Below are 16,563 nucleotides of genomic sequence, written 5' to 3'. Positions count from 1 at the left end.
GTCCTCTGTGGCCCACGCCAGCAAACGCTTAGCCCTCATTGGCTGCCTGTTAACGAAGCCCACCAATAAGGAAGCGAGGCTGATCAACTAAAAACAGCTAATGCTCTAAGGGTTAATAGAATTAGGATTATCAGAGGTCTGAGGAGACTGGAGAGAGGATAAGGATAGTTGGCCAAGGGTAGCAAAACTGCATAAGGGTATTAGAGGGTGTGTGTTAGGGCATTAGGGTAAGAGGCAGAGGCTTCAAACTAAAATCTCTGTCATTCTCAGCAAAATGCCCCATACGGATAATGAGAATTGTAGTTTATTGCCAAGTTAGATGCCCCATACGGATAATGAGAATTGTAGTTTATTGCCAAGTGGGGAGCTTCCTGTGTTAGAAGATTACGTTATTATCCCTCCCCATTAGGGTATCTCTCGACTGTTAAATTGCTGATTGTTGCTGATTGGTTCAGGCAGCCTTAGTAGCGGGGTAGGAAGGGAGTGAACTTCCAGGCACGGAGCTGATTAGATATTCAAGTTTTGCCGTGTTGGGGCACAGGTGACAATTTAACCCCTAAATAACCCCTAGTTGCAGACTAAATATCAATTACACCGACCGAGGAGCAAAGAACACGGGCTACAGGTAGTCGTAGTGAATGACGTTAGCGCTGAACGCCGTGAGGTTGGCAGGTGGCCTTTAATTTTTGTTTGGATCAGCTGACTGCGAGCTTGCCCCTCCCCCCCTCATACTCCGCTCTCTTGGTCCTAGCACCCCCCCTCCTCCCTCATGCTGTCACCTCTCTCCTTGTCAGCGAGATGGGGGGGAGGGAAGCTTAGATCACGTCTTCCAACGATCTTACTCCCTTGTTTGCAACAACAGATACATGCGATTTGGCGATGGAGCCCTGAAAATACCAGTTTGCCCATCCTCGGTTTATTAGTGGTTTTAAATCTAGATTAACTACTTAAGTGCCGGAGGTTAATTCTCCTATAAATGTTGAATATATATAAGAAGGGAATTATAAGAGAATTATCCACGGGCAGAATAACAGCGTTCCTCGTTCCATGTTACAGAGGAGGGCAGGCGTTACTGTATTCTTGATCTCACCAGCAGTGAAGGGGTGGATTTATTTCCCGTTTTTCTGTACATTAGGGTGATCTGTGCTCTTTTTTGTTCGATGTCCCTGATGGTTCCCGAGAGGTTATTTGCTAAAAGGGCCTTATCTCAGGCTATTTACGGCAATGGTTCACTGCTTCATTTACTCAAGAAGGCAGGATCTTACCCTTTCTACTTACCCCAAGGCGCCGATCGCCAGAGCAGAAAGGCCGCAGCGCGTGGACTCGTTTCAGAATAGTATTCCACAGCCGATACCCAAGCCACCCAACAGTCCTGGTTTCTGCGGGACAGTCCCATTCTTAAGTCTCGGGTAGCTGCCCTACTGTCCCACTTTTGCCGGGACTGTGGACGGAGAGATGCTCTGATCAGCCCTGTTTGGCCTAAGCAAAAAAAAACAATGGAGGAAAACGGTCTTCCCCAAAACTGTTCCCATGAAGTTGGAAGCAGAGCATTGTCCAAAATGTCTTCGTATGTCTCCATCAGACATATTAATGTCTATGTATTTAGAATGTGATGTCATCAAAGTCCCTGTTGGTGTAATGGTCACGTGTCCCAATACTTTTGTCCATATAGTGTATGTCTTCTTTAACTGTTTCCGTGCTGGGATGCACAAACCTTGGCCATGTCTTCCAGTTTGGCTGTACACACGCTGCTTGCCGTCACATGTAAAGTGCTGTAACATCTATGTAATCACGTGAATCCACATACAATTAAGCCAGGACTTTAGACTGGGACCACCGTGATTAATTGGCTCCCTTCTGTGTGTATTTTTAGCCTGCGTACTAGAGCAGGGGTTCTTAACCGGGGGGTATCCATACACCTTGGGGTAAGGGAACCAAATGATGGCGGTATGACCTAGATCTCTAGGTCACACCTTATTAACTATCACTGTTATCAATAAAGGGGCCATGGGGACATACTGGGGGTCTGTAATGTAAATATTTAGTGGGAAAAAGTGACAGATTTGGCAATTAAAGATCCACAAGGTCGTTAAACAGGATCGCGAGGGGAATTTGTCAAACAGTGACCAGAAATGGCCACAATGTATCAGAGGTCTTACATCTAAATTGTTCTATGGATTTTTCCAGGCTGGTCATTGGATAAAAAATTATAACAACATTGTGGTCTTCTTCAGGTCTGCCGTGGTTTGGTTGAAGTTTTTTTAAGCGCTCATTAAACGGCTGTCATTCCTAAAAAAAATTGTATCTGGATCCAGTTTTTCCATATGAGCACGTCGGTGTCGAGAGAAAAGGTTTTTATGCACCCTGAACACCAGGACGATGCCCATGCCGGTGGCATAGAACCCTCACGGACAGGCCAAGGTGAGGGTATCACCAATAGAAGAGGGTCCACAGGTGGGAGAAAGCTGAAAAAATGCCCCAGAAGGAGTTAACACTTTTTCACCGGCGTCCACCAATACTCCAATGGTAGCGCCGACAAACACAAGAGCAAGTAGAAGCCAAACGATGGTGAAACCTCTGGAGTCTCCCCAGATCAAATGATGGGGGGACCTCTGGAGTCTCCCCATGGCAAATGATGGGGGAACTTCGGGAGTCTCCCCAGAGAAAATGATGGGGGGAACGTCTGGAGTCTTCCTGGGGCAGAATGCCCTACTTTCCCCCCTCATTTACTCTACCAGGAACTATACTGCGTTAATCTCAAAAACTCCATAAAACACGCTGGTTTTAATGGAAAACACATTAAAATCTAGAATTTATTGATCCTTTTAAGTGTTCTGTAATATCACGGTGACATCAGACTCATTTTCCAGCCATTTCCATAAAGAAACTGAACAGCTACAAAAAAAAAAAAACAGTTTAATGGCCATCGGCCATCAGTGTGTACCATCAGACAGATGCTGTATCCCGTTTCGCAGATCCCCAAGCGTAGCCGGGACTGCAGCTGACACAAGGATTTGCATGAACACAACAATAACCGGAATACATAAACAGGGAACAATGGTTCGCTGCGTTCCAAGAAAAGAACGGGAGCGAAAAGGGAACGGGGGAAACGAGTAGAAAGTAAAAGTCATGTGAAATATCGATACAGAGCAAAACAAACCAGCAGTGTTTTTGGATAAATCCACATTTTTTCCGTAATTCGGTATATTGGGTCTTTATAAATGCCAGGACTGGCCATGGGTGCCATGGACTGGCCATATGTCCGGTGGGCCATGTATCTTTACCTTTAATATGAATTTATATGATGCCCGTGTTTGCCGGCAGTTTTGGCTGCCTCAATCACCGCTAGAAGGAAAGCATGGCCACGGGAGTCAACGGGGGGCTTTGGCCAATCATTCAACCGAACACATTTCTGGAAAATGCTGTGGTGGGGGGAACAGTTTAATGTCCCGACACCTCTATTATTGAAGCAGACAACCAAAGGCAGCAAAGGACTCCCACCTGAGCCGCGCCTGTCCACAGCGTTCTTGTAGCGGCCGCTGGACACGATGACTGCGGGATGATACATATTTCATATTCTGCAACCCCCCCCTTAGGCATTTGCAAAAGAAACACCATGAAAATGTAAGAAAAACCCTAAAATTTCACAGTTTGCTTATGTAAAGAGTCCATTCACCTCGGCGATGACAAATAAGACTACTACATATTCAGAGCTGTCGTGGAATCGTCTCGGCTAAGGAAATATCGGGTCAACGAGAACATCGTCTCGTAGGCTTGAATGTGATCTCCTGCAAACTGTGATTTAGGAAAGCCCTCCGCTCCTTCTACGAAGACAACGTATCGAGTTGCAGGGGAAGAATGCAGGAGAGAAACAGAGTTGTAGCGATTAATACTTAATGAACGCCGAGAATAATCTTCAATCAACGTCACACTTAATACCCAGTAAAGCACGCAGTTACAATCACCGAGCGGAGCTCGCTAGCAATCATATCTAATTAGTTCCCAACGACAGCAACAGCGGGCTGCTTTGTGACCCTGCGGTGACCGCACTGTTTGTCACGGTGGTCTTTGAGTGGTCTTCTCAAAGGAAATTAACGTTCTTTCACAAAGCAAAAGGCAAAACATATTTAAAGATTAAAAATACTTTTTTTTAAGTGTTTCCACTCACGCTGCCTGCTTTTGTGTCGAATATAGAATATTATTGTTAAATAGACACTCCAGCCATCATTTGCTCTTCAAATAAATGTATGTGGAGCCCCCTTGCAAAATCCCCCATATGCATTTGCCCCTTTCCCCACCGCCATCTACTTGCCATGTAGAATACTAGCCACGACTCTAATGAGACACCCCCGGGAGTGCATTCCAGCCACTGATTGGCCGCTTCAAGCTGTCAATCACTGGGGAGAATCGTTGCGTCACAGAAGAGGCGGGGGGCTGTAGCTTCTCCCTAAGATAAGTATTTTAAATTTTTTTTTACATTTTAAAGTACTTTGGTGAGGTTGTTAGGGACATCAATGCGTCGCTTCTTCCTACCTGGCTTCATTTTTATTTTAAATATTTGGGAATCAGTGCAAGAGTCATACCAGAGAGAGGACTGATCACCACATTCTAAAAAAAACCAAAAATATAGGAATTATAATATAATTATATTATGTTATATGTTATATGTTAATTAATTTGCAGGTTCATGGGCCCTTCATAGGAAAGCGGCTTGATAATAGCATATTTGACCTTTTGCCATTTAGCATATTTGACCTTTTGCCATTAAGCATATTTAACAACCCATAACAGATAATAACGGACATCATATACACTGAGGTTCCATTGTCAGACACGTTTTAAGACATTTGGAATTCTGTAACTGTCTCTCACTCCAAAAAAGCCAGGCAAAGCAATGTATCTGTGAGCGAAAGCGTTAACGTTCTTGGCTAATTCCTGTTTAAACAACCCCCCCCCCGCATTGAATGAATTAGAAAATAAACGTAAGACCCGTATGAGATTTTTGACTACAAGGTTGTATAAGTGAGAATGTATTCACTTTTATGTCTGGATAAAGTACAGACTCATCACGCGCACAAACAGAAGACAGGCACTTCAAAGCGATGGATTGGCTTAGCTGCCCTACCGTGAAAATGAGTTAGAGATAGCGCAGAGCCGGGAGCCGCGGATACTTCCCGGCGGGGGAGATTATATTTAAAAATCTGGGATAAAGGAACGCAGCTTAAATCAGTTTGGACATAGAGGTCAGCCTCATACCCTTAGTGAGTAGAAGGAAAGAAACAGAGCAGGAAAAGAGATTTGGTAAATAGAGCTAAAGGAGGAAGGAAAGGAGGAAAGGGAGGAGGGAAGAGTCAGGGAAGAAAGGGAGAGGCAGTGAATGGGGAAAAAGGAGGACAGAAGATGGTGGTTGGGAGAAGGAATGAGAAAAGCAGGAAAGGAGAAAGGGAGGGTAATTTGGATGAAAAGAAGGCAGCAAGGTAGGGATTTGAGGAGCAACAGGGCAAAAAAGGAGGAATGGTGACAGAGGCATGGAGAAGAGGGCGCCTAGGAAAAGTAAACAGAATGGAGGAGAGGAGGGGAGATACAACAAAGACACAGAGAGAGAGAGAGAGAAGATGTAAGATGTAACAGTTAAATTGTATATAATTGGTAGCCTTCAGTGTTTTAGCGGCTGGTAACAAAGTGAGGGCCAAGGTGCAAGCGAAACACAGCACAGTCAAGCTCAGAGGGGGAATGAAATGCCCCCCGTGGACAAGTTTACCCTCACAGGTAATCGAGGGCATCTGTTAATGATATATTTGCTTCATTTTAAAGTCGAGGAAAGCGCTGTCCAGGGTCCTGAACTAGAACTCCCATCCAACCAAACTCAACGCATTCTCCCTTGAAGAGCTCTCCAAGGTCCTAAAAGTATCAGATTTCTTTAGGATGTATTAGCTTATCAGAGACACCCCCCCCCCAAAAGAAAAAGTAACAGCACACTTTTTGGGGCTGTTACATCTCAGAAATACTGTTCAATCAGAATTCTCTTCAAAGCGCTCTCATATCAAAGTGCTCTCCGAGGCAGTGTGCTATCAGAGACCACCCCAGGGAGATGTCCTACTAATGCACAGCTAACTTCCCATAAGGCAACATAAATACAACCCTAGGGGGTTTTAGATTTCGCAGGAAGGAGGGAGCCTGGGCTCTCAGAAGCCACAACATGTAAACATGGATATCCAAGACACTCTGCCAACAGAGGAGGAGCTGTCTCATTAGAATGCTACCCAAGTTATTGTGCCAACAGACAATCTTCCAGGGTACTGTCTGATCAGAGCACTATGTATAGAGTCTTCTGTGTCTTATCAGGATGCTTTCATTGCTACATTGTTACTACTTGTGTGCGTAGTATCAGTACTCCCCCCAATGAACTGTACATCGCGTACAATGAATAGTCCAGCGGACTGTTTCATGGCACGGTGTTTCTGGCAGGTTCTCCAAGGTATTGTGCCAAGGGTGTATCTGATGAGACATTTCTCCAAGGTATTCTCTTCCAAGCTAACCATACTATCGTCTTAGCACACACACTCCATCCTCAGGACCCCGTCCAGGGTCCTATATTAGCAAAGCACCCAAGCCCAAGTCATCTCTAAGACACCAAGTGTACTCTGCGCTCTATTTTACTGTCACAGATCCCTGTCCCTTGTGTTGTGATCTAGCAGAGTTTCCACCCGTATCGCGAATTATTACGGCCGTCTCGTGTTTACTTAACCAGAATAGTTTGCATTTTATGCAAAGAAATGCATCAGTTTTCTCTCATACGCGGGCATCTCGAAAACCAGATCGCATCAGATAATTATCCAGGGTGCCGGAGGGATTCGTGTTGTTCTCTTGGGTTAAAATTAAAGTATCCCCTTTGGGCCATAAAGAAATTAGAGTGCTGTTGAAGCCTAAGAAAATGAGATGTCTCAGGTGTGTCTCGAGAGGACTGCAGGTAAATATACCTCTCTCTAATGTTCCTTTGTCTGCAAGCAAGGGATGCAAGACATGAGATAGCCCTGGCTACAACACACGTTAGAAACAAGGGGTTAATAATGATAGCATCCAATGAACCCACCACCCCCCATTGCATAAAGAAAACAACCAATCAGAATCCACAATCGGTTACTCCAGGCATAAGGATGGTTTCTGGGGGGTAAGAAGGAGTAATATGATTTGTTTTAATGATTTTTTTTATGAGATGTTTCTTTAAAATACAGTGTTCTATTTATAGAATGCTGACGTGCTATTTATAGCAACACTTCCATATTTGGTAAAATGACCTCCTATTGGTTCGTTACGTGCTTTCAATTCACTGCACAGTGAGGGGGGGGCTGCTGGATTTACTGAAAAAAAATTAAAAAGAGGGGGTGTTATCTGACCCGATCTGACCATCCAAGGGCCCCATCAAACGCGAATTACATGTACGCTGATCGGCTAATAGTAGGGTGTGAGTATCTGGGACGTGGGATGCACACAGAGAACAAGAAGGGGGGGTAATAAAAACATTCCACGTCAAGGCAAATTCTCACCCCACTAATAATAACGCTGTGTTCACTTTCCCGAAGAGGCGCGCAGCTGCTTGGTACCGAGTATCAGTAAGGTCTGCAAGCAACTAACCCGGCACAGAGAATTAGTCATACAGATTAACCCTTCTGAGATCAACAAGGCCTCTAAAACCTTAGGCTTGTTGCTCTATAGGCCTAGGGGGTTTAGCCATAGAGCTAGGCAGCCTAAGATTAGTGAAAACCCACTACAATTGGGGCAGAGGCCAATTAATGCCCTATTTGGTAACATCAAATTCATTTTTAATCCCGGCAACTCTTGAAAACTCTTTAAATCCCCCCCAAAAAAATCTCTTAAAAAAGCAACATGGCGGCTGTGGTAAGAGGCACCATCCACGTCTGGGGGGCTCATGACTTGGTGAACGCACTAAGGATCTCCAGGTGAATTCAGCCCAAATTCACCCAAGAAAAATGGGTTTGGCTACTGCTTTTGGCAACTTGTTTATCTAAACAGCATTTCACTGCGAAATACGAGATTCTGTTAGTAATCAACCCGCGACAACAATTCCCATCATCCTTATCAAGTGGTTAGACGCTGTAAAGATAAGACATTATAAAAGCAACCCCCCTACATATCGAGCGAATATTAACAAAAACTACCTTATCAGCTTTCTGTAAAATTGTAACATTTTTATGAATTTTGAAATGTAATCATGAAAATCTGTTGAATTTGATGTAATACTAAAACACGTCAGGGATGCCTAAAAAATATCCTCTAGATTGTAAGCGCGTTTGAGCAGGACCCTCCTCGCCTGTTGGTTCTATAAATCAAATTATTATGTTACATACTACCTGTTATGTCCTGCCTTCCCGTTGTACAGCGCTACGGGATATGACAGCGATATATATAAAACAATAAATAAGAATGATATCACGGTAATCTTTCAGCTCAGCTATTACTTAAAAAGGCTGGGAATTCCGCAGAACCGATTAATAATTCCATTATAAAAAGGCATACTGCCAGCGTCATCGTGGTCCAACTGTCTTAGAATCCAAGGTAACCAAGGTAGTAAGAAGTATCCAGATCTTGGAAAAAAACAGTAAACCAAAAAAGGACAAAAATAAATAAAAAAATAAAAAATAGTCATAACTACATTAAAGGATTATAATAATAATAATAATAATATAGAAATAAATATTAATATATATATTTATATATAAATACAGTATATATATAATATTATAGATAGAATTAACATTTTAAATGTTTATCTGCCACATAGAATTTGATAAAAGCCTTTATTTCCTTATTCTGGACCCTTTCATGGTTAAATTAATAAATCAGTTTTGAATATTTATGATTTTAATAAATGAATTTATACTAATAAATATATTATTAACTGTATACTTTGAAAAATGTAAAATAACTACCATTTATAAAAAGAAAAATTAGAAAATCTGCATCTTTTGCTGCAACCTGAAGAATGTTTTACCATTAAGGCAATTCCGCAGCTATTAAGGTAAAATCAATAACCCCCAACGGCAATGAACTGGTTAAAAGCACCTAGGGCTGTTCATGTTCCTTTTTGCGGGGCAATATTCCTAAAGGGGTACTTGTCACAGATGAAAACTGTTCGGAATGTTTAGCGACAACGTAATGGGTTCCTTTCGTGCCGTCAGATTTACCCTGCGAGAGGAAGAACGTCCCCGGGAATCGGCGAAGGGGACGTTTGGACACCGTTTGCATCATCAGCCAGCAGGAGAGGTCCTAGCCTCATCCATTCCGAGGAATAATTATCCACCGGCAGGTGCCAGCGGGACACAGCGCCGCGCCGACAATTATATTAATACGTCTGAAATCGCAGAGCGCCAGATACAAATCACCCCAAACGCCAGCCTGTTACTATTCTCTTAGTAGCCGCTATATAAATATATATGATGGAACCAAACGCGTTCTATAAGCCGTCTGTACGCCTAACTCTAAGTACGTCTAAGTGGACCCCAGTCTGTGGCATCACCAGAAGCGCTGATACATGTGCCGCGCCAGAGGGAACCTTCCTGCTCACAATTAAACCTGCCGGTAGATCGGCCCCATTCGGCCCCCATTTCTCCTGCTGTAAAGACTCAAACCTTAATCAGTCGTTGGTCTTGTCTTAGATTCAGGAGCCGTATGTCTATCCCATGCATGTTTAATACCCTCGCTGTATTACCCTCTACCACCTCTGCTGAAGACTTCTTTATATCCGAGACGTCTCCTTCACCTGATGGAACCTTCTTTATATCCGAGACGTCTCCTTCACCTGATGGAACCTTCTTTATATCCGAGACGTCTCCTTCACCTGATGGAACCTTCTTAATATCCGAGACGCCTCCTTCACCTGATGGAACCTTCTTTATATCCGAGACGTCTCCTTCACCTGATGGAACCTTCTTAATATCCGAGACGCCTAGTTCACCTGATGGAACCTTCTTTATATCTGAGACGTCTCCTTCACCTGATGGAACCTTCTTAATATCCGAGACGCCTCCTTCACCTGACAGAACCTTCTTAATATCCGAGACATCTCCTTCACCTGATGGAACCTTCTTAATATCCAAGACGTCTCCTTCACCTGATGGAACCTTCTTTATATCCGAGACATCTCCTTCACCTGATGGAACCTTCTTAATATCCGAGACGTCTCCTTCACCTAATGGAACCTTCTTTATATCCGAGACATCTCCTTCACCTGATGGAACCTTCTTAATATCCGAGACGTCTCCTTCACCTAATGGAACCTTCTTAATATCCGAGACGCCTCCTTCACCTGATGGAACCTTCTTTATATCTGAGGCGTCTGCTTCACCTGATGGAACCTTCTTTATATCCGAGACGTCTCCTTCATCTGATGGAACCTTCTTTATATCTGAGACGTCTGCTTCACCTAATGGAACCTTTCATAGACGTTCTCATCTGTAATAAACATCTTGTACAGCCGTCTGTCTCATTCATTAACTATGTATGAACCGCTGCCTCCGACCTCTAATAACCCTGCCTGTCTCTTTTGCTGGTACCAAACCATTATGGTTCCCAGTCTGTCTGCCGTGATAACCAGTACGATCCCCGGATCTGACCATTATATTAGGTGCCCCGGTCTGCTGTGAGCCGGGCGGTAATACCCCTGCTTTTATGCCACCACGGCATTGTGCCATTACTTTCTCCCCCAAATACCGTCTCCTGCCTGTCTCCCCCGACCCCCGGGTATTTAAGTGTCTCCTGAATCTTTGTATGACATCACACACCGGGGCTCTCGTCACACAGTGTCACCCTCTCCTAAGTGACCGGTCCCACTCGTACATGTCAGATGTGACACCCTGCCCCCCGCCTGTATGACGCCTGTGACATTGTGCCCCCTTACGGAATACCCCCACTCATGACTCTACCCCCCCCTGTATGCCTGTGACCCCCACCCCCTCATTTATTGCCCCTCTAGATAGCCTGCCCCCCTCATTTGTAGGACACCTGTGACATCTAACCTCTTATCTTGCCACCACGTGACTTACTGCCCCTCATTGCTCTTTAGGTATATCTGCCCCCTTCATGCCCCCCTGTCCTCCCTAATACCCCCTATTACACACCGTCTTCTCTCATGCTCTCCAGTGATACCCTGCTCCCTCTATCCCACCCTGTTACACCCTGTCCTCACTAATACCCCGGCCCCCCATACACTCCCTGTTACACCCGCACCCATACAGCCCCCCGTTACCCCCCTGCCCCCCTCACCTGTAGGACACCTGCTTGCGGAAGGTCAGGCTCCGGAGCGTCTCCTCCACACTCTCCTCCCGGTGCGGGGCTCCCGGCTGGGTCTGGGCGCTCTCCCCGGCGGCCTCCTGTCCTCCCTCGGCCCCCCGGCATGCCGTGTCCCGGCTCTGGGCTCCGGCGGGCGGCGGGTTCATGTCCGGCCCGGGCTCACTCAGCCTCCGCTGCAAATGGAGGAGGCGCAGCATCCACGGGGGAGCGGCACCGGGGCATTGTGGGAAACTCCTCCCCAGCCAATCACAGGAGAGAGGCCCTCCCCCAGAACCCACACCTTCCCCTGCCTTACAGCTACATGTACCCGTGTTAGAGCACCACTCCCAGCACTCCCAGCACTCCCAGCCTCCCATTACCTTACAACCATATATATATATATATATATACTGTATATACACCCCATGTAATACCACCACTCCCAGCACTCCCAGCCTCCCATTACCTTACAACCATATATATATATATATATATATATATATATACTGTATATACACCCCATGTAATACCACCACTCCCAGCACTCTCAGCCTCCCATTACCTTACAATTATATATATATATATATACTGTATATACACCCCATGTAATACCACCACTCCCAGCACTCCCAGCCTCCCATTACCTTACAACTATATATATATATATATATATACTGTATATATACACCTCCTGTAATACCACCACTCCCATCACTCATCCTAGAATACTCTCAGTGCTCTCCCTCGTCACTCCCCGCGCCGGCCAGTTACCCCTCTGCCTGGTGCTATGTTTGGTTTCTTGTTTCTCCCCCCACTTTAATTTCACATCAACTCTCAGCTCCCTGATCGCTCTCATTAGTGACTCCCACTCGCCGTCTCTTTGCGAAGCGTCGGCTGTCACCTCGATGCGGCCCCTTCCTCCGCAAACAGTCTTTACTAACAAGCCCCCCGCCGGCGCCCACTCTTTCCACGGACACCCCACTACCTCCCGTTACTGACCTCGTAGCCTAATGCCCACTTACCCCACCGCCCAAATACTGGCCAACTTTTTAACCCCATCAAAAGAGACATAGAAACAGAGAACCTGCTGGCAGATCGGCCCCATCCGGCCCCCGTCTAGTCACCCGTTTCTCCTGCTGTAAAGACTCAAACCTTAATCAGTCGTTGGTCTCGTCTTAGATTCAGGAGCCGTATGTCTACCCCATGCATGTTTAATACCCTCACTGTATTACCCTCTACCACTTCTGCTGGGAGGCTGTTCCGCTTACCTACCACCCTGTCTTTATATACCACATAAGCCTCTGAACCTCTAGTGTTAGATGATGGCCTCTTCCCTCCTGTACTTTGTGGCATATCGCGGATCTATTCCCCTCTAAGCTTTAACATTGATTCCATCGCAAGTAACCGGGGCTTATTACGGCTGAGTATATTCAGAATTGCCCCAGAGAGGGTATTTCACCTTTTTTGGTGGAAAAAAATTAAAATCAATAAAATATACAATTTTAAAAAGGGCTGCATTAAATCGGTGGTAAAAAGGGCAATTAAAGGCGTAACCTGATGCCCTGAATGTACTGACCCCGATGGGTCACTACAGATAGCTGCCCTGAGATCTATTCATAATTGCCCCAGAGGGTAAGTGAGAAGTCAGATGCCTCTGTGTAATGGAAAGGAGACCACGGAGACCTATAACTACTTCACCGGCCCCTTCAGTGCCCCTCGTGTCACGTCCGCCCAAATATCTTCCATTACTGCAACAAAAATACCCCGTCCAGGCGGCAGGATGGGGGGTTTTATGTACAAAAAAATGGATTTTACAACATTTCCTCGAAAAAAACTTTGCACCTGTAAGAATTATGAAGGGTTAACCCTATAAAAAAAACCAAGATCAATCAAAGAACCCAGAAAAAAAGGAAGACTGGCAGATATTAGACTCCTCTTTGGCACTCAACAAGTTAAAATCATGTATCCATAGGGTTAATTCTACTGTCCGTTCAGAACCCCGGGCAGACATTTTTGATTGTCAGCCTTTAAACTCAAATTAATAAAAAATAAGCCTAATAATAACAAATGTATTATTATTATTATTGTTATTATTATTGTTATTATTATTATTAATGTTTTCTTGGGACGTGAAATGATTGGGTCAGTGACAGTTTGGCTGCTTTTATTTGGTTGGTGCTGCCACCTAGTGGTGCAATTCTGACCTGCATGTGGCTTGTTTCCTTACTGTATACAGGGCTGGGGGTTATTACTGTATATAGCGCTGGGGGGTTATTACTGTATACAGCGCTGGGGGGTTATATTACTGTATACAGCGCTGGGGGGTTATATTACTATATACAGTGCTGGGGGGTTATTACTGTATACAGTGCTGGGGGTTATATTACTGTATACAGCGCTGGGGGTTATATTACTGTATACAGCGCTGGGGGTTATATTACTGTATACAGCGCTGGGGGTTATATTACTGTATACAGCGCTGGGGGGGTATATTACTTTATACAGCGCTGGGGGTTATTACTGTATACAGCGCTGGGGGGTTATATTACTGTATACAGCGCTGGGGGTTATATTACTGTATACAGCGCTGGGGGTTATATTACTGTATACAGTGCTGGAGGTTATATTACTGTATACAGCGCTGGGGGGTTATATTACTGTATACAGCGCTGGGGGGTTATATTACTGTATACAGCGCTGGGGGTTATATTACTGTATACAGCGCTGGGGGTTATTACTGTATACAGCACTGGGGGGTTATATTACTGTATACAGCGCTGGGGGTTATATTACTGTATACAGCGCTGGGGGTTATATTACTGTATACAGCGCTGGGGGTTATATTACTGTATACAGCGCTGGGGGGTTATTACTGTATACAGTGCTGGGGGTTATATTACTGTATACAGCGCTGGGGGTTATATTACTGTATACAGCGCTGGGGTTATATTACTGTATACAGCGCTGGGGGTTATATTACTGTATACAGCGCTGGGGGGTTATTACTGTATACAGCGCTGGGGGTTATATTACTGTATACAGCTCTGGGGGTTATTACTGTATACAGAGAGAAATATTTTCTTCTATGGGTCGTCTCCTTTACATGTGAAATATCGCTATTAATCCCCAGTTGTAGCCGTAATGAGTGCCGCGGCTCCTGCTTGAGGCGAGGTGTCGGTGATGTATCTGAAACCTTTACCGTTGGATCACAGCGCAGTATCGTACTCTGGCGCTCATCGCCTTCCTGCACCCACGGGAAACGCATTCGTCATTCACAGTAGTAAATCTCTTACCGGGGCGTGAGGTTTACCCATTAATAGAAACTTCTAGCGCTTTGCTAAATAGCTGCAGCTAATTAATTGCGATAATGAGAGCTCTAACGAGCTGCCGGCTCGCTGCTGCGTCGGGCTAAACCTTTTGCTTTTCAATGTGTTACAAAGTAGCAGAAAGAGGGTTAACGCCGTTCTAATTTACAAATCCCTCGTCTTCTTTGATTCCCTCTGGCAAAAAACACCATTATTTTTACATTATTCAAAATATAGCAAAATAGTAGATCTGGGGGAAAACAACGCGTTTCACAGGTCTGATTGCGAAACGCGTTCAGCACAAAGGGTGGAATTCTATGTATTATGTATCATATGTAATAAACGTGTATATATATCTATATATATCTATCTATATATATAGAGATAGAAGGCAAGGAGTTGGGGAAAGAGGCAGATGGATTGGGGATTGGGGGGTGTGGATTGGGGGGTGGGGTATTCTGCAACTCCATGCAGTTGCAAGGGGATAAATGTTAATTAGAGGGACCGGTGATTATTTGTATTAAGGTGTAAATGTAACATTTTAGGTACAATGTAGCACAATCACTAGAAATAACAATCAGAATTAGGAGTTGCTCTCGTGCGCCACCTGCTGGCCAGATAGTGAATATTCGCCAGTTTAACCAAATCAACCCTTTCCTTTCCGGGTTTTCTATATTTTTTATAGTACAACCAGACAAATACCTTATAATAGCTTATTAAAATAATAACGTCTCTCGTACATTACAAAGAAGTGCGCAGAGCTTTTCTTCCATATCTAGAGATGAGTCAGTGCGAGCCTTGCATTAGGTGGTAATTAAGTGGAACAGCCTCCCAGCAGAGGTGGTAGAGGGTAATACAGTGAGGGGATTAAACATGCATGGGATAGACATACGGCTCCTGAATCTAAGACGAGACCAACGACTGGTTAAGTTTTGAGTCTTTACAGCAGTAAAAAAAAAAAGACTAGACGGGGGCCGGATGGGGCCGATCTGCAGGCAAATTCTATGTATCTGTATTGAACAGCAAAATAAAAATAAAAAAAAACACAGTCCTAAGAGCTTGCAATCTATACGAGCACATTGTTCAGTTTTAAAAAGATAATATTTTTGTTTAAATCTTTTAAGAAAATATTTTGTTTTCAGTGTTTTTTCAGCAAATAATTCCACGTACAGACAGCCCGTTTAAAATGCAGATATTTTTATTGAGTTTTTTACATTTTCATTTTTATAAAAAATATTATACCAAAAATAATATACAGAAGCAAAAACGGGGGAAAAACGAAAAATCGAATATTTTTCATGACTGGAGAGAGAGAGGGGAGAGCGAGAGAGAGGGGAGGGCGAGAGGCGTGTGTTTTCTCATAAGCACAGGAATCACTATGGCAGAATAGGGACCGGGAAAGGATAGATAAAGCAGGAATTTCATCTTTAACCCCTTCAGTGCCAGGAAATTAAGGCCGTACATGTTATAAGCCGGATCTCATCATCATCATCATCATCATCAGTACAAAGTGTTCTAGAATCAAACCTACATGCGTGTTCTGTGCGTGTCGGCAAGAAATATGTTAAAGGGTTTCTCCCCTCACCAGTAATAAATAATTTAATATTTTGCCTTCCTAGTGACTTGGTAAAAAGAAAAAAGAAAACACGATCAGTGGTCGGCGACTAACCCCCAGAATCTTCAAACACTCGGATTTGAGCCATTTGTTAAAAAAAAATAATAATAATAATTGAACTATGACAGCGTCTGTGACTCAGAATGAATTAACCCCGTAAATGTTTAAATGTTTTTCACCGGTGATAAAAAAGCAGGTTAACTAATTATCCTAATCCGGGTTTCCGCTTCTATCTGAGGGTGTAGTTTATGTTTAACGGGTCGAGTGATTACGTTAAAGAATGTGATCTTGGCAAACCTGTCTGGTGGGTATGTTAAAGGGTTTAGGCGTCACAAGGGTTAACAGCCAGGCGGT

General features: G+C 44.2%; 1 protein-coding gene across 3 annotated transcripts in view; it reads right to left on the bottom strand.

Annotated features, from left to right (window-relative positions):
- DGKI (diacylglycerol kinase iota) overlaps positions 1-11,466 on the bottom strand; it is an 80,161-nt gene extending 68,695 nt beyond the window's left edge. For all 3 annotated transcript variants that reach the window (XM_053465279.1, XM_053465280.1, XM_053465282.1), the window contains exon 1: positions 11,284-11,466. In XM_053465279.1, the coding sequence (XP_053321254.1) occupies positions 11,284-11,456 (173 nt within the window). In that variant the 5' untranslated portion in view covers positions 11,457-11,466. The remainder of the gene's footprint in view (positions 1-11,283) is intronic.
- Positions 11,467-16,563: the final 5,097 nt, after the last annotated feature.

The sequence above is a fragment of the Spea bombifrons genome, chromosome 4 (assembly GCF_027358695.1).
Source record: "Spea bombifrons isolate aSpeBom1 chromosome 4, aSpeBom1.2.pri, whole genome shotgun sequence".
In the NCBI taxonomy this organism is placed as follows: Eukaryota; Metazoa; Chordata; class Amphibia; order Anura; family Pelobatidae; genus Spea; species Spea bombifrons.
This window is presented reverse-complemented; position numbering and strand designations above follow the sequence as displayed.